Genomic DNA, 27,831 nt, shown 5'->3' on the forward strand with positions numbered 1-27,831 from the left:
TATTTTATAAAATAATTTTATAAATTATAAAAAGATATATTTTTTTAATCAATTTTTTTTCTTATAACCATTACCAAGGATTCTTAGTAATAGTAATTCATGCATTTTTTAGAATGACTATTTTGAAAAATAACTAATTCATTTAACTAAATGTAGTTTTATCTCTAAAATGAGAATAGAAAAGAAGAGGAATGGCTATTTCATTCTCTCCAACCACTTTAAGTCCTTTAGACTTATGCACCTAGGTGATTATAAACAAGACGGCGTTGCATTTGCATAGCTATTCTAACAACATCAGAGAGGAGGACAGCAACAAAAGTAATAACCTGGCAAAAGTGTTGAGTTGAAGCTCTATTGGTTTACACAATGGAACACCCCAATGATATTGTCTGCATTTGCTGGGAAAATATTAAAATTTTGCTCAACCTACAAATTATTAACGCAAAAGCGGTAAGCAAGTAGAGGAAAGTGTATCAACCTAACCAAACACATGATCAGAGACAGATGAGGCATCAGCGTAGCCTCCTTGCTTCCCTCTCAGACTCAAGAAGGGTGAGAATGTCCCCAACCCGGACGGGTCCCTTCACATTCCTTGTGATCTCCCTGCTATCATTTATGAAACGCACTCTTACCTGGGTTACTTGCCCTCGTGACCCTGTCCTGCCTATCACCTTCGTCACTGTCGCATTCTTCACCCCAGATTCCATTCTCAACACTTCACGATCCAAATCGAAACACAAATTACCTTCAAAAGTGAAAAGGTTGTGCACATAACCAACAACGAAACAGATATTCAAGTTATTAAGAATGAGCTAGTATTAACAGAATTTTTTGCAGTAAAACGGATAACAGATCCATTAAGCATATATGATCAAAGAGGAAAAAACAAGAACTAGCTTTGCATTCTAAATAAAAGCTTCAGCCCGGTAATCATGCAGGCATTACTTTGGCACCCTAAACCTGGTTGATTGAACATACACGTCCCAAATGACAAGTCCAAAAAAGATATAAAAAAAAAAAACAAATATTTAACACTATTCGTTAATAGGATAGAGAGATAATTACCGTTTTTGAAAATGTCTATGTTACAAATGTAATCAAGTAAAGTACGTATACAAGACAAATAATCAAATAAATAGAGCACATATGTTTGAAGCAGGCTTATTAAGTAACAAACAAATACACAAGAAAACCATTAATATCCAAGCAATGGCCACATTGCACCTTTATACATCATGAAAAAGAAAAAAAAAAAAAAAAAACATGACCATACATGGTAAATCTCGCTAATTAGCAATGAGTACTCTATTGATACTTGTTAAGATTTTTGTATATATATATATATATATATATTCCTCTAATGCATAAAAGATGATCAAATTCACGATAACCGTTACATTGAATATAAAAATGATATTATTAATGTTTCTGTATATCTAATACATAAAAAAAATCAAATATACCATAACTATTAAAAAAAATATAAAAATAATTTTATGAGTATGAACTTACAAGTGCACAAACTTGTTATACAATATGGTATCGGCCGGTAAAACATTACTTAATACAAAACAAGTTGGTCAAATCCAAGTACAACATGAACACTGTAATGGGAAAATGATCCACGTATAATCCATAAGGAATAGAGATGCATCCATTAGCAAACGAAGTTTAATTATTTAGACTCTGTTGAATAGTAATTTTACAACTTACTTTTATATTATTTACTTGTTTATTTCTTAAAAAGTTGATAAAAATAAAGCATAATAGATGCAACATGAAACAAATTGATTGAAACAAAAGTAAAACATTCAATGCGAAAAGCAAACAGTGATGCAAAAGTAAACTAATTCAACTGTGGGTTTTACAAATGCCCAGAAAAGATAAAAGTAATTAAACAAAAGGGTAACCATAATCACGATTACAATAAGAAATTGAAAAAGAATTACAAGTAAAAAAGAAAATAAAGGCATAGATTGGAGAACCATAAAGCCGGTGGAGAAAACCATGATAATTTTTATTTATTTATTTACCTTTTTGGTTTTGGATTGGCGTGAGAGGAGAAGAGGCACAAGAGACAAAAGTGGGGGTATATATAGCCGCCAGCCAAAATGCCCTAACATTAATATTTTAACACCTTTTTTTTTTTCTTTTGGTGAAGAAAAAATTGTTACTACTAATTTTTTTTACTAAAAGAATAAAGTTAAAGCACTTCTATTTTTACTAATGTTTTGACGATTATTATACAAAGTAATGCAATTAAGTAAAATGAAAGGGAGAAATTTGATCTGATAAATAATAAACAAAATAGAGAAACATTTAATTTAAATATAAAGCACATTGAAGTAAAACCATGTTTTATTTTGAATACTTTTTTGCATTCAACAGGAAAGAAAAACAACTCTCTTGCCTTACTTCATAAGAGAGAGGAAGCTGTGGATATTCTTAATTATGTTTTCAAATTGTTTGGCACTTTTCTTTTTTACTTCACCTTTAACTGTTAGATATATGGAAATTACCTGGATTATGATGATGTACCACATACCCTAAACGTTAATCATGAATCACTTTAAACATACTTTTACCATAAGAGTGAATTCAGTTTACTACAATCTGTGTGTCTCTTTGAAGATCGGTGGAAGCAACAGTCAGATCTATTGCTTTTGATGTGTGGTGTGGTTTATCACAACAGAGTATTTTTATTGACTTGTATTCGTGTCCAAAAATAATCTTTCGACAAACGCTAAAATGATGTATCTAAATATATTGAGCCCAATGATTGAATCCAAGTGTAATTCACGAGGAAATGTTTGAATGTAGAATTAAGCAGTTTTTCAACATGATAATTCGAGGAGGCAAAAACTCATGGCAGCAGGCAAAACTAAGACTCTTATCAGTTGTAAAAATGCACATCTCAATTCATGGAGTGCTTCAACCTTTTAATCTGCATACGTGAGAGGTGTGATTCGTGCACAACTTTTTGGACCATGTCTATTGTGCAACCAGTCAGATTGCTGATATGTAGCTTCCAGAATAATGCATTTCACGAGGATCTGCCGATCAAAATGCAAAATCTGTTAAGCGTGACAAGGCTGAATCTGCAGAAGCGGAGCTTGTTATGGCAAAAAACAGTGACAATCAATCCAGCAGAATGTATAGCTTCTGGGGACAAAGAAATGACCAAATCAGGGATGGAGCCTATTGTGAAACCAAAACAGTTGATTTGAGGAAATCCAAACGGTTTTTGGTCAAATTAATCTTCTCTTCTGCTTCTGCTGCTTTTTGCTGAACCCCACGGACAATATCCTCAGGAGCTTTCTCTATGAACTGCATAGAACACGTATTGTGAGCAGCTTATATGAAAATGCAGGCATAAATAAGAGTAGAAAGAGAACATGACACTCATTGGAGAAGAAACAGGTCATCAGCTGACACATCCAATCAAGAGCTGTGCTACTAGACTATCAACATCCATAGCAATTTTTAATGTGTTCAACTTCAACAGCTGGTTCTCAGGATACAGCTACAGGGCCAAATTAATGTGTGGCAAACTATTCCAAATGCTCTAGCACATACACTTTCCCAAATTTGACAATCTCCTAATTTGATTTGGAAAAGCTATTTCAAGGGATTTGAGCTTCTCCCTAAAGTCAATGTTATCAAGTTTTTTGGGTAAGTGACCCCTACAAAATTTTGACATGTAATAAACAAAATGCCATAACAAACATATTTGTGTAGCTAGTTAGAATTCTTCTCCATGAAACTCTTAACTACGTCTACAAACTGGTTTTATTTACAAGTTTACTACCCTGTTTTTATCCTCAGTTTAATTCATATGTTAACCAAGGTTTGCAAAGCTTAGGCACGGTGGTCAATCTCTTGTAAGTCTTACTTGTAACTGGCCCAATACCAAATGCATATTTATTCTCCTACAAACGTTTCATAACACTTGTGCTAAAATAATGCAGGATATATTATGCATCTACAACTGCGAGTAAATTAAGGTCATACTTTAGGGGACTTGAGACGAGCTTTAAGTCCCTCATACTCTGTTTGCATCTTAGATAGGCGCTTGGAAAGGCGTTGGACTTCAGCAGAAATATCAACCATATCAGTGAGGGGCAGATATGCCTCTAGTCCTTCACTTGCAACAAGGTGAACTGATTGTTTAGCATCCCCTGAAAGTATAAATGCATTTTGATGCCCAACATTTCATATATCAAAGAGAAGTCAATAGATAAACAAGAAGTACTATCGGTGAAATGAACAACCATAACATTTCTTCATCCTAGGACCAAAGGATATATAGTTCTAAGTAAACATACCTGGAGGAGAATCAGTGAAATGGATATTGTCTAAATCTAGCCTGGATAAGAGAGCCAAAACCTCCTTCTCTTCCTGCATCAAGATGACAAAACCTATCAACATACATTTGCAAACATGTGCTAAGAGTACAGATACGCAAGACATCGGCATCAAGCACTAAGCCTTTCCTTTGCCATCAAACTCTACAACAGCCAGAGGTAGTCTGTTTCCAAGTATACATTATGCAAATGGTTGAAGGATGCTCAATCAAGAACAAAGAATTTAAGATATTACATATATGGAATTATGAAGCAAGAATAATGAATAAAAAGATACCATTTTTTTTCCTAATAAGACGATCTGCAAAGAAATTAACTAAACTTACAGATATATACTGAATGACTTCTTCACTGGCAACAATAGAAGCAGATATACGCTTTGCTGGCTCAACAGAATACTCAGCTCTAGCATTCCGGATTGCTCGAGTCTAACACATAAATTAGCAGAGGTTAGTGATTCCCTTACCTTAGTACTTATGGCTAGAAGATTATGTGATAGTGCAATGCAGGGAGGTGTAGAGGGAAAAAGAACACATCTATTAACTCACCAGAGCTTGTAAATTTTCAAATCTTTTTACCAAAGTAGTGTTCCTGGGAAGAGAAATTTGTGGCCAAGAAGATATTATAAGAGCTTCTTTCCGATTGGGAAGTGCCTGTAAATAAATAAAAACGAAAAAAAATCCACAAATGAAAAATCTCAAATGAAAAATCTTAGTGAATGCCTAACACAGTACACTAAGAAAAAAAAAAGGGCATTTCTTTTTTGCGGCACTAATCATGTATGCTAAACTGTGGACACCAAAAGTTATCCACATGAGTGCATGTGTGCAATCATCTGTTCATGTGATGTAACCAGCACAAATCTTGTCTTCATGAAAATGCAATGTATGCGTTATCATAAGAATGTCGTCTAGGTTCATATGACCTACAATTGTTCATCAATGGAAAGTGTATTCCAAAGGATTTTATCCAAACTTAATATGAACATAAATGACCACATTCGAGAAAACAGAAAACTGAATCAGTTTGCATATTAACAAGAACGTAATGAAACACTCAAACCCCTACCTGCCACAGCTCCTCAGTTACAAATGGCATGAATGGATGTAATAGTTTCAGTATACTCTCAAACACATAAAGTAGAACAGCCTGTGCTACTAAAGCAACTGAATCATCTCCAGAGTGGTAAAGGCGAGCTTTACTCGCTTCAATATACCTATGAAAATAAGAAAAACATTAAACCCCAAGCATGGGGAATCTAAAAACTGGCCATGCTAAACACACAGAACATAACTATAGTTAACCCAAGTCAAAAATATTTTACATACTGTAGCCAAAATATACCAGAACACAGCAAGTATTTCATGTATGCGTCAGCATACACTGATACACTAAAAAGCAACTTACAATTAAATTCTTGTAATGGTACAAACAAATAATGCACACAATCCAACAAATGAGTTTACAACTTTAACCTAAGAAAAAAGTGAACTGTGTTCTATATACCTAAAACATGAACTAACTCATTTTGACATCTAAACTCAGGGATCATGCACTAGTTTCAGTGACCTGTAAATGACGTATAGTCTAGACCGTAATGGCATAAAACAATAGAATGTAGATCTGTTTGAAGAAAGCTGCTCACTCATAAATGCATTCAACATACCAGTCAGCAAAATCACCCCAAATGAAATCATACGTTTCTCTTCCAACTTCCCCAAAGAAAAACTTGTTATAACTCTCAGTGACTGCATCAATAAGCAAATGCAGTTTTGAGACCTGAAAAATGAAAAACAATATCCAAGTAACTTTTCCATGTTCCATTCAAAGAACGAATCATCACTTATGATGAATTTAGCTAACTTGGTTCAAGGGTAGAATAAAAAAAGTGGAAGCAAAGACTATGCATGGTATTATTTTCTTACCACCCAACATTCTGAAAGCGGAAGCCTTAAAAGAGACTCCTCCATGTCAAACTGGAAAAGAAATAAATTGTTTCAGTTTACAGATTAGGACAATGCCCATCTTCTTAGGAGCTGGACATTCTGATGATGCCAAAAGCATAAATAAGTTACATCCCATGCCATAATAATAGTTGCATATGCAAGCACAACTCAGAACAATACCGTTGATAGTACAACCAACGAACACGATGAATGCTCCACCTCAACCATATACACAGGTAATAAATACTAATATCAAAGTACTTGCTCCTTCTGATTTTCATAAGCAATAATATGATAGCAAATGCATAGAGTTCTCCCCATACAAGGTTAGAATGGTGATCTAACACTATCTCACTGATTTGAGAAAAGAGAAACAAACCTTATATGCCTGTATAGTCTGCCAACCAGAAACATTATCCCGATCAGGAAGATTCTGCAGCACAAATTTGCCAGCATTCCACAATTTGTTTGTGAAGGCTTTGTTTGCTGTTAGCCTCTCAGTAGATAAATTAAGGTCCTACAGAGGATTCAAGGGAAATTGGCTAATTTGATTGATCCTTGTATAAGCTATGAACCATCAACATGCAGAGGCAGTAAACATTCGACCACAACTTTTCATCATTGAATTATCAACATATTGCTTATAGATTAGAAGACAAACCTGACCAGCAGTTCCTAAAGCAAGAGTGAATCGCAAGGCATCAGTGCCAAACTCCTCGATAGTATCAAGGGGATCAATAACATTCCCAAGAGTTTTAGACATTTTACGCCCCTGACAAAGTTTACACATTAAGCAGATAATTTTTGTGCCTTGTGAGCAACAGAACTAACATGTGATCTTATTGAGAACAAAAGTAGAGATGTTTAAATTCTTTTTCTCCTAGTTTTCTGTTGTCAACCCTCCCGCCCTTTTTTCTTGGTTTCAGGTTGCATATACCAATCAGTCATATGAAGGTCGTTAAATCTATTATATGCTCATCAACACATGTCAATTATAAAACCCAATGTCACAACATCTGTAACATTTACTAAAAAGAAAGGTAAGAAAAAAAAGAAAGAAAGAAGGGGGGAGGTGTGTGTGTGTGTGTGGGGGGGGGGGGGGGGGGGGGGGGCGGGGGGGGGTCGCAGGTTGTGATATCAAATGTACAGGTATCAGAAGACAATTTCTTTCTCTTTGGAAAAATTGGTGCATGAATTATGAAAATATGACAGCTGAATTTTTTTTTTATATCAATTCAATATCAAAAGTTTTTCCTTCCTATAGAAAAACTTCCATGGACAACTTGAGAAATATAGAACAAAATTTGAGCACCACAATGTATGCAGATGAAAGGGAACACAACAACAAAAAGTTTTGGACTTCAAAAAAGATTGCAAGCAAGATGAGTTCCCAAATAGTAGCCTAGTTCAGACATTCTACTTACTTCTGAGTCGCGGATAAGTCCATGAAGATATACATACGAAAATGGAACAGTTCCTGTGAATTCAATTCCCATCATAACCATTCTTGCAACCCAAAAGAACAATATATCATGCCTGTCCAAAGTAAAAAGTATCAATGCCACAATCAAAACATAGCAAAGTAGACTAATTGGAAATTCCTTAGACCTAGTATGCTATAAAGCCATATAATCAGTTATCCAATAATGTAAAAGAAGCATTCTCTTATACAAATGAATAGGGCACAGCATCTACACAATAGGAGTTAACCAGAGGGGTTCATACCCAGTTTCAAGCATTGTTGTTGGATAAAACCTTTTAAAATCCTCTGCTGACACATCTGGCCACCCAAGAGTACTGAAAGGCCATAGTGCACTGGAAAGAGATGTAAACAGTTGGAGTATAGTCAAAATAAATGGCATTTATCACACAAACCAAGATTGATGTGCGCATGACAAGTTTCATGTCCAGATTATGGGAAAACCCTTATTTAAGCCTTCAAAAGATAGGTGAGGTAAAATTTAAAACCTCGAGCTGAACAATATGGCTGAAAAAATTGAAACCTATCCAAATTTCTATCTCACTGCATTACTTAAAAAGCCCAGCAGATGAATTCATATGGAGTGGCACAGAACTAAGTGCTTTCAGACACTACACAAACTAATTTCAAAAAATTCAACTTAGTTACCATAATATTTTTACACCAAAGAATTAAGACATAAAAAAATATTTGGACTCAAAACCTTGGAGCTCTCATACAACTTTTAGAACTTTCCTACTAGGTACTAATACTTCAGGATTTAGGTGAAACTTCCACTTAAAGATTGAAGGGACAGGAACTCCGATTGCTACTAGAGAATTCAAGACTAATACATTTATGCAAGAAAGTTCAGTGAGAATATGAATATGATAGCTTCATATGGATGAAAATTTCAGAAAACTAGTTTTCTTTAACTTGATCTGAAACATATTTCATCCTTTTTTCAATTTGAGGAACTGCAAGCAGATCATTTAGCACAGTTTTTCACATCTAATCAAGAGTTCATTTCACGAAGAAAACAAATTGTAATGTACTCATTTGATTGATAGTTTGAAAATAATGAATGCATCATCTAAGTACAGTGTTTAATTAATGCTCAAGATTACGTTTGAAACACCATCTCAGGTTTAATGGAATTGTTTATTTGAAGGTCCTTTATAGACTTGAAAAGGTGATAACAGAAATAAACACAACTTATAAGAAAGTAAAACCAAAGTGAAAGCAAATATAGAATTGACAAAGACTGGTTTTTGGACTATGAATTCATAATCTCATGACCTCTAGTTTTTAATATAATATTCCAATTAGATTTTCTTAAGAACAAAAAAGTTTAAGAGGGAGAAAACTAAAATAAAAAACAGTTTTAAATCCTAAAGAGAGGATATCACAGTTATGGAGTAAAAAGAATTGAATAATAAACCTTGAGAACCAAGTGTCAAGAACATCTGGATCCTGATATATTTCTATTTCTTTGCCATATTTATCACAAGCCTTTATAAGTGCTTCCTCAGCACTCCTAGCAACTATATATTCCTCTTCACAGTCTTTTCCAACAATGTACCAAACAGGTATGCGGTGTCCCCACCACAGCTGTCTGCTTATGCACCAATCCTTTATATTTGATAGCCAATGATTATAAATCTGTTATCAAAATAAAAAAGATAAGCAAAGGAACATAGTACCCAACAGAAGTAACCTTAAAAGCAAAATAGAGATTAACAGGCATATGGGTTCCAGATGACAGTGGCACGTGCCGAGGGGTATAGAACAATAAAGAATGACTAAATGAGGCCATCCTCTCAGTGGGGGAGAGAGATGTCACTAGGTGGAGAATGACTAAATGGTATCATCTTCGGACATAGTTATGTGTCCAACCTAAGTATGTCAATCTTTTCCCAAATTTTTCCTCATGCTTAGAGGACCAAACCTCATACCCATGCCCACTTTGAGATGTTGATATAAGCATCAAACACAGGTACTTTAGGAAAAAATGAAAAGGTAGAGCAACATAGGTTTCAGGAAACTGATGATAGCTAAGTAGACTTGGAGTCAACATCAAGAATTATGCTTTCTATCATACCTTCTCAAATCTTTCAGGCATAATCGTCAGTTCTCCCTTTTCAACTGCACGAAGGGCCTTTTCAGCCAAGGGCTCCATTGTTACAAACCATTGCTTGCTAACTAATGGCTCTATTACCTAATAAAGGAAACAGGACACGAAAGGAAACAATATTAGAAAGAATTACCAATAGAGGAAGTACCAACACCTCAACTTCCAAAACAAAAAGGATATAATTGAAAGACAATATGCACACCTCTCCACCACGCTGGGATCTTGGTACTCGTAAAGTGTAAGGTTCCTTTTTCACAGCTAAGTCAGTCTCCTCAAGTTCGCACCACAATTTCTTCCGTGCCTCAAACCGATCAAGACCACTAAAAATTCAACAGCCACCACCATAGGTTAGGCCAAAGAGAAGGCACCTTTAATTTAGTATTTGTTCAGAAAGTCCTATACAAATGTTACCAGTACAGTCCGGCAACCTCATTTAGTGTTCCATCCTTGTTCATAACATTAAGAATTGGAAGACCAAGCTTTCTAGCTAGAAGATAATCATTATGATCATGGCCAGGGCTTATCTTCAGCACACCTGTCCCAAAGTCTTTATCAACAAACTGCCACCATTGACATAATCAACAAAGCAGAAGTGAGATCGTTAATCTGAAAATTTTTTGATTTAATGGATGCAGTTGAAACATTTGCCACTGCCACCAACCCCACAAAAAGAGCTAATCAAAGAAGGTAAAACTAAAAATAAATTGTTACCTAATAAATATATTGTACCTTTAATGTTTTACAAGGAAGTACAACCAGAAGGAGAGGGTATACCATCAATTTAAAAATTGGCTTAAATAGACTCCAAATTGCACCACACATTTGATGAACCAAATGAATATTTTTTTATTATGCTATGCCAATTAAGTTTCACATGTATGACTCCACTCTTTATTCTCAAATGTTTTTCTGTTGAATTATCATTTTTCATCTATAGTTTCTCAATTACTAGAATTAAAACTTTTTATTCTTTAATAGCTTGAATCTCATCAATGTTTAAGCTTTCTCTAAGACATACTTCACATCTATATGTTTCTTTTCAATAACGTAGTTCTTCTTTAGTTATAATTTCCTATTCATTTCATTTTAATTGAAAATGAAAAATCAAAAGCCTTACACCTTGCCTTGCTTACACTTTTGCCATACCAAAGCTTTGACAGACTATGTAATGAGAACAAATGACAGAGAGAGACTCAACAACGGGAAACAACCAAATGCATTTTCATGTATCTGGAAATCAGAATAGGCAGTGATGATGCGTGAAAGTACTTAAGCTTAAAGAAGACTTCAATCTAGGTTTGGAGCACCAGGTCATTAAATCATTGTCAATTAAGGTTCTATGAAGCAAGGTCCTAGAGGAATATAAATGGACCCCTACAGACAAATTACTAAGTTTACGGATACTTATGAAACTCTTTCAATGTTTTACATCCTCATTACTACTTCACATGATTAGGATAGATGTTTAGGTTATAAATAATGATGCAGATATATTCGAGGTTAAAATCATAAGATTAAGAGGGAATGCCTTGGGCTCCCTGCTTTATCAATCAACACTGACATACCTTCATTTAGCTGCACCACAACCCCTGCGCCCCCCCCCCCCCCCCCCCCCAAAAAAAAAAAAAAAACCAACTTAGAAAATTGCATTTAAATTCCCGTGTCATGTACATTCCCACCAATTTGATTCACAAAGATTAAGGGGAAATTATTACACTAATGCAACAATTGGAGAATGAAACAATATTGAGAAAAACAACAACAGGATTTTACCTTATCAGAGATAATGGGAACATGACGACCATATGTCATAGGAACAATTGCCATTTGACCAACATACTTGGAATATCGCTCATCCTGCAGAAGAAATGAAAAAATATGGCATCAATGTAATGTGTCACTCATAAAAGGACAGAGTTGTGAGTTATCACTTAACGTGCAAGTTTTGTTGGCTACCCTATAGCCTTATGGCACGTCAATTCAAACAAAATTTGAAGGTAGTCTGGGTTTGTTCCAAGAAAGACAGGATGAGTGGGTGAAAGGAATGGAAGAATACTTATGTAACCAATCACTGGGGCAAGAAAAAAAGACCACAATGTTTTTTATTTAAAAGAAAGAGCTTTTTCCATGTTGCAATCAAAGATTATTCAGTTGATTCATTTTCAGTTATGTTGCTCAAGTTAACCACTATGTTTTTCTTTTTTTTTTTCCAGATAATTTATGTAGGTCATTTAGTTAAATTAAACACTAAACATTAAAAGAAAGAGCTTTTTCTAAGTTAACCGACCATTGGTGGTTATCCAAGTTAACCACTATGTTTATCATTAAAAGAAAGAGCTTTTTCCAAGCTAACCAATCATTGGTGCTTTTATCCATGTGACATCCTATATAATGTCCAAGGGAAAACTGAAAAGTAATGAGTGCCTGAAGAATTTTCTTAAATCATACAAGCAGTGAAAAGCTTTTTCTATTTATTAAAACAACTGTAACTTTCTATTTATTCAATGAAGACCTATCATATTAATAATTTCTCATACAAGATCCTTTGTTCAGTCCATTAGATAGCAGGCTCTACTTCTTAACAGATACACCAAGTCATTGGATAAAGATAATTGTTAAGTACACTAAAAAATTTACTCAAAAAATAATGAAAATAAACTGGAAATATTAAATAAAAATTTTCTATAGGACTTATGACTATTGCAATGAAAATATATAATAATGGTCATGAACTTGTATTTCATAAGGAATATAATAATTCAACAGTATCTAGTTTAACAATCTTAAAGCAAGATAATTATCAAATTAGATCATTTCACATATAGGTGAGAAGGCATGTGTACAGAAAGTAAAATTTGAAGACCATGTCAATTACCAGAAGTAATTACCAAGCATCTGCCCATCCATCTCTTAACTATTACTTCAATAAAAATAAAGGTGCGATACCTGAGGATGCACAGCAATAGCTACATCACCAAACAAAGTTTCAGGCCGCGTCGTTGCTATTGTCAAGAAATCACTCCTATATAGAGAACATATATAAAGTATCAGTCATAATAAGTGGCAATTACAAACAGAGATGCATGTTGATCTAATTGAGGACATTTATGATTTATGTATATATGAATGAAGCATATGTAGACTTTATACCATACAATCTAAAATAAAAATCATACATGTTTAAGTACAATTAGATTCTCTACTTGCACATTTCAATAAGAATAAAAAATTTGGAGCTCGCCAGGTAACATCATATTCCCTGCCTTCTCTTAGTACTGTATCTTTTACTCTGGCAATTTTGAATCTAATTTTGCTGTCTTACTACATTTTCTCCTTTCAGTTACTCAAGTCGCTTCATGTTCCCGAAAAAGTAAAGCACACACATATCAAAGTACTTAATATAGCAAGTGACTATCTAGTAAATACCTTGAACCTCCAGCAACTCGATACTTAATATAATATAGGGCACCAGGCTCTTCAGAATATTCTACTTCCTAAGCAAAAAAACCAAAAGATAATGTTAAATGATAAAGAATGTAACTCAAATGCAGAACAATAAGCAGTATCCCCATGAAATGATGAAACATTCATACCAAGTCTGAAACAGCAGTCTGTAACTTGGGAGACCAGTTAACCATATAAGACCCTATAAGAAAAGATCAAATAGTTAAACACCAGCGGCAATTAATTAGGTTACTTAGACTAGAATTGTACAATAAACAATCATTTAAAATCAGAAAAATCTGAGCTGAGTTGTATAATTGAATAAGTAATAAAATTAACCAAAAAACAAAGACTCCTACCACCAAGCATCGGAGAATCAATTTAATTGTCATCATAAAAAATAACTGTTCCCAAAAGGGAGCTTCTAAATTCAAAACCCCCTTCCCTTCTGTCTTCTTACTAAGCTATTTCCAGAGCAGAAATTCTAAATGTGTTTTGAACAAAAATGGATGTACAGATATGTCTATCTACATCAATTCCATATCAGCCAAGTGTGACCAGTCAATGTCTCAATGACCAATACTTGGAATAGAGGTCAAACAGAAGATAGGTACTCCTAAAATAATGCATTCCAAGGGGAAAAGATATAGAAAATCATTCTTAAATGCTAATATTAGTCTTTCTTTGTTGTTTTCCATTTGATTTTATAATTTCTTTTAGCTTTTGGTGAGGGGAAAGATGCAATCAAAATATTCTTCTTTCTCCCTATTATATTGTTATGATCAAATGTTAAAATAAGGTGAAATAAACATACTAAAAGACTTTGTTCACATACTATTAATTTCAGTGAGCAAAGTTCAAAGTGTTAGTTTTCAATGGAATTTAGGCATATACCTTGATAGATTAAACCTTTTTCATGAAGTTTAACAAACGCCTCAACAACAGCTCCTGCAATAGGAAGGCAAGGTTCAGAATACATAACCTAACAAATAAACCTAGCCTACTACTATTTGAACAAATGTAAGCGCTTTATATTATTGTTGTTATTATTATTTTACAACAACAACAACTCCTACTACTACTCCTATATTCTCACCATAAATGTGATGCAAAGATTACAAATTATGTAACAAACAATAGTAAACAGGTTGAGGATTGTTAACTTTACACATAATTTTAAAAGACTTTGTAGACAGGCTACATTCCACTTCTACTAGATAGAAAACTGGTCTTACGACTTAGCTGCTCATCAAGGGTGAACCTTTCTCTAGTCCAATCACAAGAAGCCCCAAGTCTTTTAATCTGATTTGTAATGGTCCCACCATACCTGGAAATGCACAATCCAGTAATAACAAAAAAAGAGAAGAAATCAATAAAAGACAGAACAAAGTAGTACCTAAACCAATGCAACCTTAATGGTCAAATGTGAAAAATGAAACTGGCAAAAGCAAGAAAATTCCATCATTATCAGTGTTTGAAAAAAGAAGAACTAGATTTGATTCAAGAGGTATAAGTTGTGTACAACCCCCACACCCCCCTCCCCCCCCCCCCCCCCCCCCAAAAAAAAAAAAAAACCAAAAAAAGAAAGAAAATAACAAAAATAACATGAAAGATATGCACAAAGTAACAGCATTCAACATCAGCAAAGAACAGCAGAGAGAACCAAGTATGGAAGTAACTTAAGGGAAACTATACTTCTCTTTCCACTCCCAAACTCGTTTTGCAAATTCATCTCTGCCCAGTTCTGCCCTTTTTATTCCTTCAGACGCCAACATTCTTTCCACAACCAACTGGGAAAAGAAAGGTAAAATAGCTTCAATAATTTTTTTAAATTCAACAGGATACAACTCATTTGCTACATGGAACATTATGTATATTGAGGGCAGTGAATGCAAAGAATGTAAATCCATATTAAAAATGAAAATAAAATTTTACAGAAAAGAAATTAAAAAAAAAAGGTCCTAATGATTGAATCATTCCCAGAAATACTACATAAGTAAAAATGGTCAAATAAAAGAGCTTAATCCTCACAAGAGTTGATAAAATATTCCAAAAATGTCTCTGTTTTTTTTTTTTTTTCTATTTTTGGAGATCACAAATGCAGAAAAGCATGATCATCTAGAGACTAACCTGAGTCGCAATACCAGCATGATCAGTCCCAGGAAGCCAAAGTGTTGGTCTTCCCCTCATGCGATGGTACCTAACCATGATATCCTAAAAAAGACCACCAAAGAAGACAAATACAGAAAATAAGCATGACAAAGCCAATAAAAAAAATACCAATAAAATATAAAATATTTGTAATGTCTAAAAAATACAGGTTAGAATCTGTTAGAATCAGAAGGATCCTTAGATCTTGATATCTCATCCTCCTCCAAAATTTCATCTCGTTGCATCCTAAAGTCACTACCCCCATCCAATTAAGGGGAACATGATTCTTTTCACTAAGAAAACCATGTTCTGAGGATAAGAAGTTACTTTGACCACCGTAGACTCAAATGCCACCATAAATTAAATCACAGTTATTGAACATGCTATATGAAACATCCTTCTGTGTGAGATGCAATGCTCACATGTAATTATCTGCACTATTAAAGTTTATAAAAGATTCAGAAAATCAAAAACATTGTATCAATATGCATCTTACATGTATGAAACCTCTAGTGAAACAAGTAACAAATGCTAATTAAGGTCCTTGTTGAAGCATCTTAAAATCATTTTCACAACCTCAAGAGTCACAAACATTGCATGTCCCATGTGCAGAGAGCCAGTAACATTAGGTGGTGGCATTGATATGACAAAAGGATCACTTCCCCGGTCAAATTTTGGCCTGAAATACCCTTGAGACTGCCACCTGAGATCCAAGAATTACATAAAAACATCATCTCAAATATATGTTAACAAGGTCTGCTACAAGTAATGCACATAACCATATCTAAATGAGGTCATTCCACCTTCCAAAGCATGTATGCAGCAGTTTCACAAGAAACCTTTTAAACAGTTAGGTCAAAACCATACAACAGTAGCTCAAAAATGCATCTACAGACACATATCCCTTCACAGTAAAATAAATAAATAATACAATCCTTAGGGCTTAGAAACATACATAGATGCAGGTGTTGCATAAATGAAAGGTTGAACATCAATATTTGGCCAAAAATCGAACTTGAAAAGTGATCCAATGTCTTCAATTATGTTAACCTTTATGACACACACAAAAAAAAAAAAAAAACTATGGTCACAAGCAAATAAGGGTTTTTCCTTATCATGAGATAGATAAGCAACCAAAAGTAAGAAGTTAGACTAAGAGATAATATTGTTAAAATAGCTTCCTCCCTTGATTACTATGAGACACATCCCATAATAGCACCAAATGAACCTAAGTAAAGCTCATAAGTTCCATTCAATCACTTACGTTTTAACTTCATTAAGACGAACATATTTATTGCATCAAAGATATGGACTAATCAACATAAAACCTAAAAAATTCAATTTTAAAAACTAGAATCGATAATATAAAAGAGTCAAAATAAAAAACAAATTATATGATTCAAGAAAAAAATACCAATTGTATATCCGCTCCTCTGAAGTAAAATCAAAAGACTTTGCCAACTCTGGAGAAGTGAAAACGCCATTCTCTGATGCAACAACTGAAGAGGCAACAAGAAATTGAATACGTAAGCGACTCAAAAAATTACCCTCCACAACGAATATACTAAAGATTTTAGAAACATTCATCTCCTAATTTCATCCACCAAGGCCATTTGATTATTACTTTTGCTAGCTTTTTTCCTTGCTCAAAGTTACCATAAAGTAAAAGAAAATAGCAAAATGCATAATTATACCATATTACATGAAAAAATGAGCATATGCAACACACATTCAGACATAATTTTTCCCTATAAAAGTAAAACAATGCATTTCCTTGCACAAAAAATTTTAACTATTTTTCTCATATTATAGGTTTTCTGCCCTCTGAATTCATCCAAATTTTCACGAAACTTGCCTTTTCAAGTTCATTTTTCTACTATGAATTTTCTAAGGATACAAATAGAAACTAAGAAAAAAAAAACGAAAAACAATTGCAGAAAATGGTACACTATTCGAGTTCATTTTCTTACGCTGAATTTTATAAGGAAATAAATAGAAACTAACTGGAGAACAAAGACTATTTAATTTTAATTTTCCTCCACTTTCTCAGCAACGAAACGGAAAAGAGCGAGATAACAAAGTGAAGAAAAACTTTTTTTTTTTTTTACCAGCAAAGCTCCGACGCTTTATCGAACTGAAACGAGACTGAGAGAGAGGAAAGCAAAAACGGCGATGTTTGGCAAAGAGAAGAGGGTTGAGGGTGTAAGCAGAGCGAGAAGATAAAAGAAAAGGAGGAGAGATAGCCATTTGGTGGAGACTCATTTTTCAAAGAAGAGCGAATTTTTTTTATAAAGAGCCTTTTAATATATTTTGGTGTCTCCTGGCGGGGTTTTAGTTTTCATTTGGTGCGTGTAGAAGCCTTCGACTGATATGCAAGGATAATAGAAAATTAGGGATGATGGAGAGAGACATCTGGATATAGAAAGCAAATACATGTAAAAAAAATTAAAAAAAAAAGACATATTTTTTTAAAGAAAAAAATAGTAAAATTTTTTAAAACAAATATTTTAGTAAAATTGTTTTAATGTTGTGTATATTATTAATTATTAGAATTTTTTTTAATAAATAAAGTATTCTTTTCGTTTTAGAGTAGAACTTTTATGAAAGACTAAATAAGAAAAATTATTGGTTTCTTAAGGTTCAATTGTCTCCAAGTTGATCTCTCTCCTTTACGGACGAAACAACAAATATAACGAAAACATTACATAATTAAATGGTGTAGAATGTTGAATTTCATTTTAGTAAGACCTCTTATGGATGGTTGAATAAATATGGAGCTATAGTCCCTAAAATTTTTAAAATATTTTATATATTATATATTTAAAACATTAATTTATATTATGAGAATACAATAAGAAAAGTATTAATATAGTTTTTATATTGTTCAAAGATTAGTGGAAATGGGAAAGTTAAGAAATTATCACTTAATTAATAGATTAATTCTTTTTGTTTTGACTTTCTCAGTTTTTATAGTAATTACAAAATGAGCACTTTTCAATAGTAAAAATTATGAAAACAAGACTCCAAAATAAAATAAATGATGAGTTTTTTGTACATAATTTAATTATTTATATTGAGAAAAATCTTGTTAGCTTTTCAATAAAAAAACAATAATTGATAAATTTAAACTCAAGAAATATCATCAAGCACAACTTTCCTAAAGATTATTTTAAGTTTTTCTTTTCTTATTGGTAGGGGGATTATGCACTAACCAATGAGTCAAATGTTCGAGTTAATTGTTAGTTAAGTTCAATATATTAGTTTAAAAAAATTTTAATCGTTATTTTTCTTTGTCTTTTGCTCCCTCAACAAAAATTAACAAACTCCATCCCTACGTTTGATAAATCTTAAGTTTGTTATGAAATTTATTTGTTAATTTTGATAATGATTCAATTTTTTTTAATTTTTCAAATATGTTTATGTCAACATGATCATTAATTTAATTCGCTCTATGTAGTTTGTATCTTTAAATAGTCAATTTACATATAAATTACCTGTGAAATAAAATTTAAATAAAACTACGTGTTGATAATTTGAGTGGCACAACTTAGGCGAACAGCAAATGGTTATATTCTAAAATAGTAAAATAGAACTTGGTAAAAAAACAACGTTTGTAAAATAAATTAAAGAAAAATAATTGTTGCAGCTATAAAAGCTTCCCAATCATTGTATTGATTCATATTCTTTTGTTTGAGGGAGGGCGCTATGGCCCACTTCCGGGCACATTCTTATCTCGTGACAGGAGCATAATCTTTTTTCTTACTTTGGGTTATTAAATTTAAATTTGAATATTTTATAAATAAAATGATATATATTTATTATTGAATCATATGTTAAGATATTCAATTACTGGATTAATCAATTATGGTTTACTATAAGCAAGGGTTTTAAATTTAATTCGGTGGTATTATATAGTTTTTTTCAATAAATGTAAAAGGCCAAAACGAATGATAAGTTTTTTTTTTTTAAAAAAAAAGCAATGCATAATAATTTGTACACTTATTACCATTTATTACAGCCATAAAAATATTCATCAATATATGGTAAGGTTGACAAAAAAAAGAAAGCTGAAAATGGGAATTTGGATTCTTAAAAATTCTTAAAATATATATAAGTTCAATTCCTCTTTTTAATTTTTGAAAAAATATTTGATGTATTGACAGTATATCAAATAATAATTTTTATTTCTGATCTTTCATTGTTATTATTTACGTGTAAAAATCTACTATCAATAATTGTATCTCATAAATATAAGTAACGATTTAAATGTATCTGATCAATTACAAGAATCTTAATCTAAAAAATTATTACATTACGTTATTACATGTACCACTAATCAAAATATATACAACACGTTGTTAAACTATATCGTTTCAACATACATTTGTCTACAATTTTTATTAATACGAAAAATTTATGGTTATAAACGTGTGCAAATAAGGCCAGGGAATAGGTGATTAATAATTTCTTAAACAAAATTATAGGTCAGATAAATAATCAGTGAAGGTTAGGTAGGTCTAGTTGGCTCCAGCAAAGGTCATTAAAATGTTACCATACCAGTGTAAATTGCCTTGTTTATCTTACATCAGAAGAGTGCATAAATAGTTGAAGATCCTTTTTGTAAATGACAAAATAACAAATACTAGCACTTGGATGAGGCTACAGCCCAATTTCACACCCTGACGGAAGCCATAGGTATTCAAAGTAGCATCTAATTTCCATCATCTTCTTCAAAATAAGTACAAATAATCTTAGCAGCTGCCTGCATTAACACCGAAAAAACAAAAGCATTTCACCAATCCAAATTCAATGGCCTTCTCTGCAATCATCCCAAGTCATAAAACCTCTTCTCTCATCAAAATCTCCATTGAAGATCCTATGAAGCTTACCCCATTTTCGCAGATCAACCTTGTTCCCAGGAAAATTCAGGCTAGCCAGATTGCAAACGCATCTTTACCACAAGCGTTCGTATCCAAAGATGGGATGTCCAACTCTGACCCATTGCCTGCGTTTAACTTCGAAGAGTACATGGCGGACAAGGGACAACGAGTGAACAAAGCACTTATTAAGGCAGTCCCTTTGAAACATCCAATGCAAATTCATGAAGCAATGAGGTACTCCCTTCTAGCTGGTGGCAAGCGCGTCCGTCCTATTCTTTGTATTGCTGCATGTGAGTTAGTAGGAGGAGAAGAGACCCTGGCAATGCCAGTGGCTTGCGCGGTGGAGATGATACATACAATGTCACTGATCCATGATGATCTTCCTTGTATGGACAACGATGATCTTCGTCGGGGAAAGCCTACCAACCACAAGGTTTTCGGGGAAGAAACTGCTGTTCTCGCTAGTGATGCTCTTCTCTCCCTTGCCTTTGAACATTTAGCTTCAAAGACGACCGAGAATATTTCGCCTGACCGTGTGGTTCGAGCCATTGCTGAGCTAGGGTCGGCAGTTGGATCAGAAGGGCTAGTGGGAGGCCAAATAGTGGATCTTGCGAGTGAAGGAAAAGAGATAAGTTTGAATGAGTTAGAGTATATCCATTTGCATAAAACTGCCAAGCTTTTAGAGGCATCCGTTGTTTGTGGTGCTATAATTGGAGGAGGAAATGATGGTGATGTTGTAAGGGTTAAGAACTATGCTAGATCCATAGGGTTGTTGTTTCAGGTTGTGGATGATATTTTGGATGTGACCAAGTCCTCGGAGGAGCTTGGGAAGACGGCAGGGAAGGATTTGGTCAGTAATAAGGCCACTTATCCGAAGCTGATAGGCGTTGACAATGCCAAGAAGTTTGCAGGGGAGTTGATGACTCAAGCTGTTGAAGAGCTTGCCTATTTTGATCCCGCAAGAGCTGCTCCATTGTACCATTTAGCCAAATTTATTTGTGATCGAGACAACTAGTTAAGGATTAACTAGTTTCAACTTTTATTGGAGTAACTTTTAGGAGCATGCTGGATAAATTTTGCTTGTATTTGGTTTGCTTAGTTTCAAAATCAAAAGTCTGCATCCATATACAATCGGTGCATTAATCAAATAAGTATTTTATTAACAAGAAAAAAGAAGAGGAGGTTCATGTGTTACTTATTGGGTGAGGGCTGATCATGCATCAAATACAAATAAAACGCAACGGAAATAACTTTAAAATTAAATTTACGCCTCACTTTCCTAAGATCTTTTTCATGTTAAATTGAGTACAGAATTAAATTAAAAATAAAATATATATGATCATATCAAGTTTACCTAAATAACAAAGGTTGATGAATCTTTTGTTAAACCACCAAATCAGCCTTCAAAAAGCTCAACCATCTCAGCCCGATTGTTGTAAACCAAAGCTGTCTAAGGAATCCTTGTGCAACCTCTAATAGTGATCCACACTAATGAATTAGAAAATCCTTCATTAAGGATTGAGAGTGCTATGTCTTGACAATGTGCTAGCAACACAAAATTGTGGGGCTGAACACACAAAAGAAATCAAGTGAATGAAAAACACCCAAAGGCAAAAGGAATTTCTAATGTGTCGTTCTCTTAATTTTTCAGCCGTTCTATCTCATTTTGTTTGGAGGCTATAGCAAGGTATTTATACTTTGGATTAAGTTTAAACCTTAATTACAAAACTATTTTGTAATTGCCAATTAATCTAATAATTTGAATAAGCAATTTAATTAAGTCTTTAAGAAGCCCAATTAACTTAATTATTTAATTTAATCAATTAAGCCCAATAACTTAATTAAATAATTTAATTAATTAAGCCCAACAATTTAATTAAATAATTTTAATCAATTAGGCCCAATGACTTAATTAAACAAATTTAATCAATTAGGCTCAATGACTTAATTAAACAATTTAATTAATTACACTCAATGATTTAATTAAACAATTTAATTAAACAATTTTAATCAAGTGCTTGAGAAGCTCATAACTTCTAATTTGATTAAGTCCAACTTAATCACCTTTCCCATTTTATTTTCAACATTCATTTTAGGTGTGTGACCCATTGGGCTTCTAATATATTAGCAATGAACTCAACATACAATTCTTAAGTTAAACTTAGAATTAGATAAATTTAAACTATTTTAAATTTATCATTAATCAAGTTAACTACCTAGAGTTCACAGACCAAGATTGAGATCTAGCAATCCATCATAACCACCCAAATGTTAGAAGAGTCAAGATGGTTTGACTTAACCTTTCAGTGATAAGCCTTTCAATGTAATTCATTCCCTCATCATATATCTCGGAGATGATAAGTATAATACCATTTACTTTGATATGGTGACTAATAAAACTTATTGGATGCCAATTGAGGTTAATTATAATGTTTAGAAATAATGAAAGATGAAAAGAATAGTTTGGGATAAAATATTTCGCACACGAGGAAACAATAATAAAATAATGATATTTTTATCAGAGAAAAATTTATGAGATAAAAAGGGATTCGGAAGTCAATTGAGGCATAATAAGGTATTTTTGGTACCAAGGAGACAAAAGGAGACAAGAGGAAATTTTTAGAATAAAATAATATTTTATCAATAAAATAATATTAAAATATTAATATTTTATTTAGTATCAAATTTTTTCATGAAGAATGAGTATATGGTCAATCTAAGTGGGGGAGAAGAAGAATGAGAGAATTTTAGAGAAAAATGATGTTAATGGGGTCGCGTGTCTTTATTAAGTAAAGATAATACGGGCAAATAAATATTTTAAATGTTATGGGGACACCGCGTTGGAGTACAAACTTTATACTTTGTTTGTACATGTGTAGAAGAAGGTAATAGAAGGAAGTTGGAGTTAAATGAGTGTTAGGACTAAATTAAAATGGAAAGAAACAAAAAAGGACAAAACGATAATTTTACATGAAGTTTGGTCAAAGCTTCCAAAGGAAGCTTTGACTCTAATTTTTTTCAGCCCAAAACCGTTCTTATCTCCTCCAGCAAGATTTTTCCCTCTTCTCCTCCATGCTCCATGCCATTCTTGAAGCTTTCATGCCATTTTCTCTTTATCCACCATGAAATCAAGTTTTCTTCACTTTCCTTTCCATGTTTTCTTTTCCTTTCTTCTCCAAACTTCTTGAGCACTAAATTTACAACCTTTAACCTCAATTTCCAGCACATCTAAACCCTAGGAGGAGAAGAAAGAAAAAGAGAGAAAGAAAGAAAAAGCTTGGTTTTGGTGATTCAAGCAAGGAACGGTAAGAATTCTTGTTTTTGGCTTGAGTAGTCTTTGAAAATGAGTTAGTGACTTAGAGAAATGTCTTATGGCAGCAAAGATTGGCTTGATTGGAGAAAAATTGGTAACATGTAAGCCAATAAACCCATGGGTACATGAAGGACTCAAAGTGGAAAAGGAAAATAGTAAGCTTAACACTATGTTTAAAACCTATGGTTAGTTGAATATTGTAATGGAATTATGGTTGTTGAAAGGATCTATTCGCATAAGCTAATTGAAAATTGTTAAGATTGTATGGCATGTTGTTTGAAAGAAATAAAAAAGGAAAATTGTGGATGGAGGATTGAGAAACAAAGTATTGAAAGTTAGATAGATAACGATGCGTGTAAACTAGGAAATAATCGAGTGAAAGCGAGAATAATTGTTGCTGCCATATATGTGAATTATGTGTGGAAATATAAGATGGATTTGGGTGAAAATTATTTAGAAAGGTTGAAGTAGGCACGTGACATCATAAATAAGTTGCCGGCGATATAATTTAAGGAATTTCGTAAGCAATGGATGTAAGTAATTTTGTTAAAAATGTATTAAGATGTGAGTTAATTGAATATGGTTTCATGATAGGATGAAAATATAAATTTGAGTAAGGATTAATTGATTAGAGTGTTGCCCGTATACGTATGTAATTAAATATATTGAGTTCGTATTATTGCTAGGAAGTGCAAAGATAAAGTTAGAGAACTGTGGTGGCATGTCGGAGTAAATAAGGAGCGACCGACCACTGAAAATAGTTAGAGACACCTCCGAACAAATAGCGACTTAAAATCTCATTGTTGCTAGGTGAGTGAACTTGCATTAAAATGTCTTGGGATATACACGTTTATGTTTGATTGAATCCTCTAAAACGTTTTATTGTTTTTTTTCAAAAATATGCACGGGAACAAGCCCTTATGAAATGTTTTTATGTTATGAAATGGATAGTGTGATGAATTCATACGTTTCTGTATAATGATATGTATATATACTATGTCATAAATGGTACCATTGTGTGACAAATGCAACCGTGCATGTGCGGAGTGGGCAGTGCACATGCCGGTAATGATGCTGTCATGATAATTACAACCGTGCATGTGCGGAGTGGGTAGTGTACATACCGACAGTGATGTTGTCGTGATAGTTACAACCGTGCATGTGCGGAGTGGGTAGTGCACATGCCGGTGATGGTGTACATGAGCTGGATGAGGTGTGGTGGTATATTAATTGATATATGCTTAATCATATGTATATGCAATAGAAAGATTATGATTATAATATGTGATTATATGGCATGACATATCTTGAAAATTTCCCATTTACATGTGAATTGATTTTATTACAACAAGAACATTCTGTTTATACTGCCTTGCTTGGATGATTGCAGAAAATTTCCTCTCTTTCCGATTTCCTGCTAAATATGGTTCCTTCATTATGAAATGATTTAATAACCCGGGGTTGATGGAAGGATTTTAATAAGAACTTGAACTAGGTTGCACTGTTTTTGAACTTAAGTGCATCATGATTTCTAAATCATTCCTTGTAATTGCTTATTCCCTTCCTATGTTCACTCACTGAGTTTATACTCACGTTTTTAAAATTTATGTTTTAGGTTTCCTGAGTTAAAGGTGATTGGATCCTAGGACGAGGTGCTCTTCCCTATCCATTGCTCGATAGGTTTAACGTGGCACTAAATGTTAGCAACCGTGCCCAGAGTCACTCCGCTGACGATCAAGGTTTAATCATGTGTATATGAATACTTGGTGTGAAATACTAAGAATCATTTGTTAATCTATATATGAATATAATGGTTGATGATACCATTATGAATGCATGATTGGGTTTTATAAATTGTTTTCAAAGGGACGGTATTTGAATATTACGAATTTTGGATTCTAAAGGAATAGGGATTTATGTATAAGATCAATTTAGTAGGATTGCTTGGGCTTACTGGGCTGAGCCCATTGGGTCCTTCCGTTAGTCATGGTCCGAGAATTTGGGATGTGACAATAAGAGCATGGTGTAGTGTCTATTCTTATTGATCTCCATATTCGTTCTTAAAGTTTGATCATCAGCTTTATAAAGACTTATGAAACTCTTTTTATAATCTTCAAGTCGCTTTGGCCAAGGACTTCAATAAGTTAATATCAACCAAGACCAGTTAGGATATATCCCCTGCATCACTTGGGGTGATGATTCCTATCTTGACCACTCATTTGCCTTCACATGCTTCATGCTATACCCAAAAGTATCCTGTTTTGACATCCTTGGTTAGGCGCTCGTAAGGATGAAATCAAAACATAGCATTCCATACATAAGACAACCTGGTGAAGTATTACATAAATACTTGAGTGAAATACCAAATGCACTTCTTATGGCGGGTCATGTTCAGTGAACTTGCCCTCATAGGCAAGTACCTACATTCTAGTTCCAAGAATCTCTATACTTCAACCTATGAGATCGGTTGCTTACTTTTCAAGTAAGGAATATAGAATGTACCAGTCTCTAGGTATTATTGATATCAAATTTCAATGATACATTGACTAAGAACATTTTGAGATTACGCTTTGATGCATAAGGATCTTATAACTACAACTCATTACAGTTTCCTTGCAAAGCATATTAATCTCATGAACTTCATCCAATTAGACTTATAACTTGTTATAATTGATGTTTTATTGATGAAGAAAAACCTTTAATCATTCAACATGAATGATATTGTTGCATGATTGAAATCAAGTCTTAACCAATCCCAATTGGCTGCAGAGCTCATCCCAACATTACTTTATATGATTTTTCAAAAATAAAAAATCAAATGTTAAAACTTAAATATAAGATAGAGGAAATTACGAAGAATAACCTTTCTTGCTAAAGGCATTTAAAAAATAACCATAAAAATAAATTTAACTATTTTTAACCATAACTTGACAAAAATACTCTTGAAACTATTTTAAATTAATTAAACCATTTATCATAATTCCTCTCTATTTGTGCTTTCGATTCTCTCTCTCACCATCCCACTCTCTTTAATTTTATCGATTTCTCTCTTCGGCATTAGTCTGCTATGCTCTTGATTTCTCTCTCGCGTTTTCAGATTTCTCTTTCTTAGGCTTTCAAGACACCAAGCGATGGTTTTGATGTGCTTGAGTGGGTGGGTATTTAGGGAATTTCATTTTTAAGTATTTTGGATAAAACTAAAATAGTAGAAATGATTACAGACGTTTAAAATAGCTTTTAATTGGATCAATTCGAGACCTAGACAATAATAAACTCAAAATTTTGAAATTTATAAACCTAGGTTTTCAAAAAAAAATTTTGATTTTGAGTCAAAATAGGTGTTTTAGATAAAAAAAATTTATGTTTTAATTTATAAAAACATATTGGAAACACTTTAATCGGTACCAAATTGTCAAAAAAAAAAAAAAGAGTTGAGATGATTTGAAGTTTTGATTCGTAAGCAACAATAACATTTTAGGCATTAAAGTATAATAAAATATTTTTGAATATAGTGTGTAACAACAATATTTTTTTTTTCAATATGACGTGTAATAACCTAACCATGGTGTGTCACATATTTTTGTATATGATATGTAACAATCTAACTATGGCGTATAACAACCTAACCATAAAATGTCACATGTTTTTATACATGACGAGTAACAACCTAACCATGACATGTAACAATCAAACAATGAGGTGTCACATATATTTGTACATGACGTGTAACATGTTTTTGTATATCGTGTGTAACAACCTAATCATGACGTGCCACATGTTTTTGTACATGACGTGTAATTTCATTAAGGATAATTTTATCCAATTTGGCTAAAAATTATTAAAATTATAAAAAGAGTTATATTTAAAAACATCTTATCTATAAGAGTTATTTTTAAAAATACCCCTATAAGATAATAGTTAGTCCTTTTCTATCAACTTGAACTTATGAGAAAAGAAGTTATTCAACTAAATATGATATCCGAACTCTAGAGTTAGAATTTTAAATATATATATATATATATTTTTTATTATTTATTGACCCAATGCCTTGTTAATAGGTCATGCAATGCTTCTTGAATTCTTTTTCAGCTTACGTATTCTTTTACATTTAGAATCATGACATGCAAACTCATTAATTAT

General features: G+C 33.0%; 2 protein-coding genes and 1 pseudogene across 10 annotated transcripts; 1 reads left to right on the plus strand and 2 right to left on the minus strand.

Moving 5' to 3' along the window:
• Nucleotides 1–173: 173 nt before the first annotated feature.
• Nucleotides 174–3,050, minus strand: LOC148763231 (small ribosomal subunit protein eS28z/eS28y pseudogene; annotated as a pseudogene). Of its 3 annotated transcripts, none has more exons than XR_016025878.1 (3): nucleotides 2,937–3,050; nucleotides 479–745; nucleotides 174–389 (listed from the first exon to the last, which is right to left on the minus strand). The product of XR_016025878.1 is annotated as a small ribosomal subunit protein eS28z/eS28y pseudogene, transcript variant X2 (transcript). The 3 variants fall into 3 exon arrangements; XR_016025877.1 differs by having other exon boundaries at nucleotides 174–398; XR_016025879.1 differs by having other exon boundaries at nucleotides 174–715; nucleotides 2,937–3,017.
• Nucleotides 2,680–17,844, minus strand: EMB2247 (protein EMBRYO DEFECTIVE 2247). 6 transcript variants are annotated; one of them, XM_088805557.1, is made up of 28 exons: nucleotides 17,607–17,844; nucleotides 16,913–16,997; nucleotides 16,075–16,201; nucleotides 15,478–15,561; nucleotides 15,043–15,137; nucleotides 14,583–14,674; nucleotides 14,242–14,295; nucleotides 13,497–13,549; nucleotides 13,330–13,397; nucleotides 12,850–12,925; nucleotides 11,677–11,760; nucleotides 10,315–10,463; nucleotides 10,106–10,223; nucleotides 9,871–9,987; nucleotides 9,211–9,431; nucleotides 8,036–8,125; nucleotides 7,735–7,846; nucleotides 6,972–7,082; nucleotides 6,690–6,827; nucleotides 6,290–6,340; nucleotides 6,031–6,143; nucleotides 5,433–5,580; nucleotides 4,913–5,017; nucleotides 4,691–4,792; nucleotides 4,326–4,398; nucleotides 4,012–4,178; nucleotides 3,182–3,327; nucleotides 2,680–3,098 (listed from the first exon to the last, which is right to left on the minus strand). In XM_088805557.1, exons 1-27 carry the CDS (start codon nucleotides 17,758–17,760, stop codon nucleotides 3,199–3,201), a joined length of 2,916 nt encoding a protein of 971 aa, XP_088661683.1. In that variant the 5' UTR covers nucleotides 17,761–17,844; the 3' UTR covers nucleotides 2,680–3,098; nucleotides 3,182–3,198. The 6 variants fall into 6 exon arrangements, with proteins under 6 accessions (XP_088661683.1, XP_088661682.1, XP_088661684.1 ...); XM_088805556.1 differs by having other exon boundaries at nucleotides 2,680–3,053; nucleotides 17,607–17,843; XM_088805558.1 differs by having other exon boundaries at nucleotides 2,680–3,327; nucleotides 12,850–12,922.
• A 2,463-nt stretch (nucleotides 17,845–20,307) lies between these two features.
• On the plus strand, nucleotides 20,308–21,393 carry LOC18601867 (geranylgeranyl pyrophosphate synthase 7, chloroplastic-like). Its single transcript, XM_007032955.3, has one exon. The coding sequence runs from the start codon at nucleotides 20,308–20,310 to the stop codon at nucleotides 21,391–21,393; it is 1,086 nt and encodes a 361-aa protein (XP_007033017.2).
• Nucleotides 21,394–27,831: the final 6,438 nt, after the last annotated feature.

The sequence above is a fragment of the Theobroma cacao genome, chromosome 4 (genome assembly GCF_053813885.1).
Source record: "Theobroma cacao isolate CCN51 chromosome 4, ASM5381388v1, whole genome shotgun sequence".
NCBI classification, from domain to species: Eukaryota; Viridiplantae; Streptophyta; class Magnoliopsida; order Malvales; family Malvaceae; genus Theobroma; species Theobroma cacao.

What these genes read in the sequence shown, in the direction of transcription:
- EMB2247 (XM_088805557.1), bottom strand. Translation starts at nt 17,760, where the DNA reads ATGAGTCTCCACCAAATGGCTATCTCTCCTCCTTTTCTTTTATCTTCT. An exon ending in CTATTGCTGTGCATCCTCAG is followed by an intron (nt 11,761 to 12,849) that starts GTATCGCACCTT and finishes TTTCTTCTGCAG; the next exon opens with GATGAGCGATATTCCAAGTA. An exon ending in TAACTGAGGAGCTGTGGCAG is followed by an intron (nt 5,018 to 5,432) that starts GTAGGGGTTTGA and finishes ATTTATTTACAG; the next exon opens with GCACTTCCCAATCGGAAAGA.
- LOC18601867 (XM_007032955.3), top strand. Translation starts at nt 20,308, where the DNA reads ATGGCCTTCTCTGCAATCATCCCAAGTCATAAAACCTCTTCTCTCATC.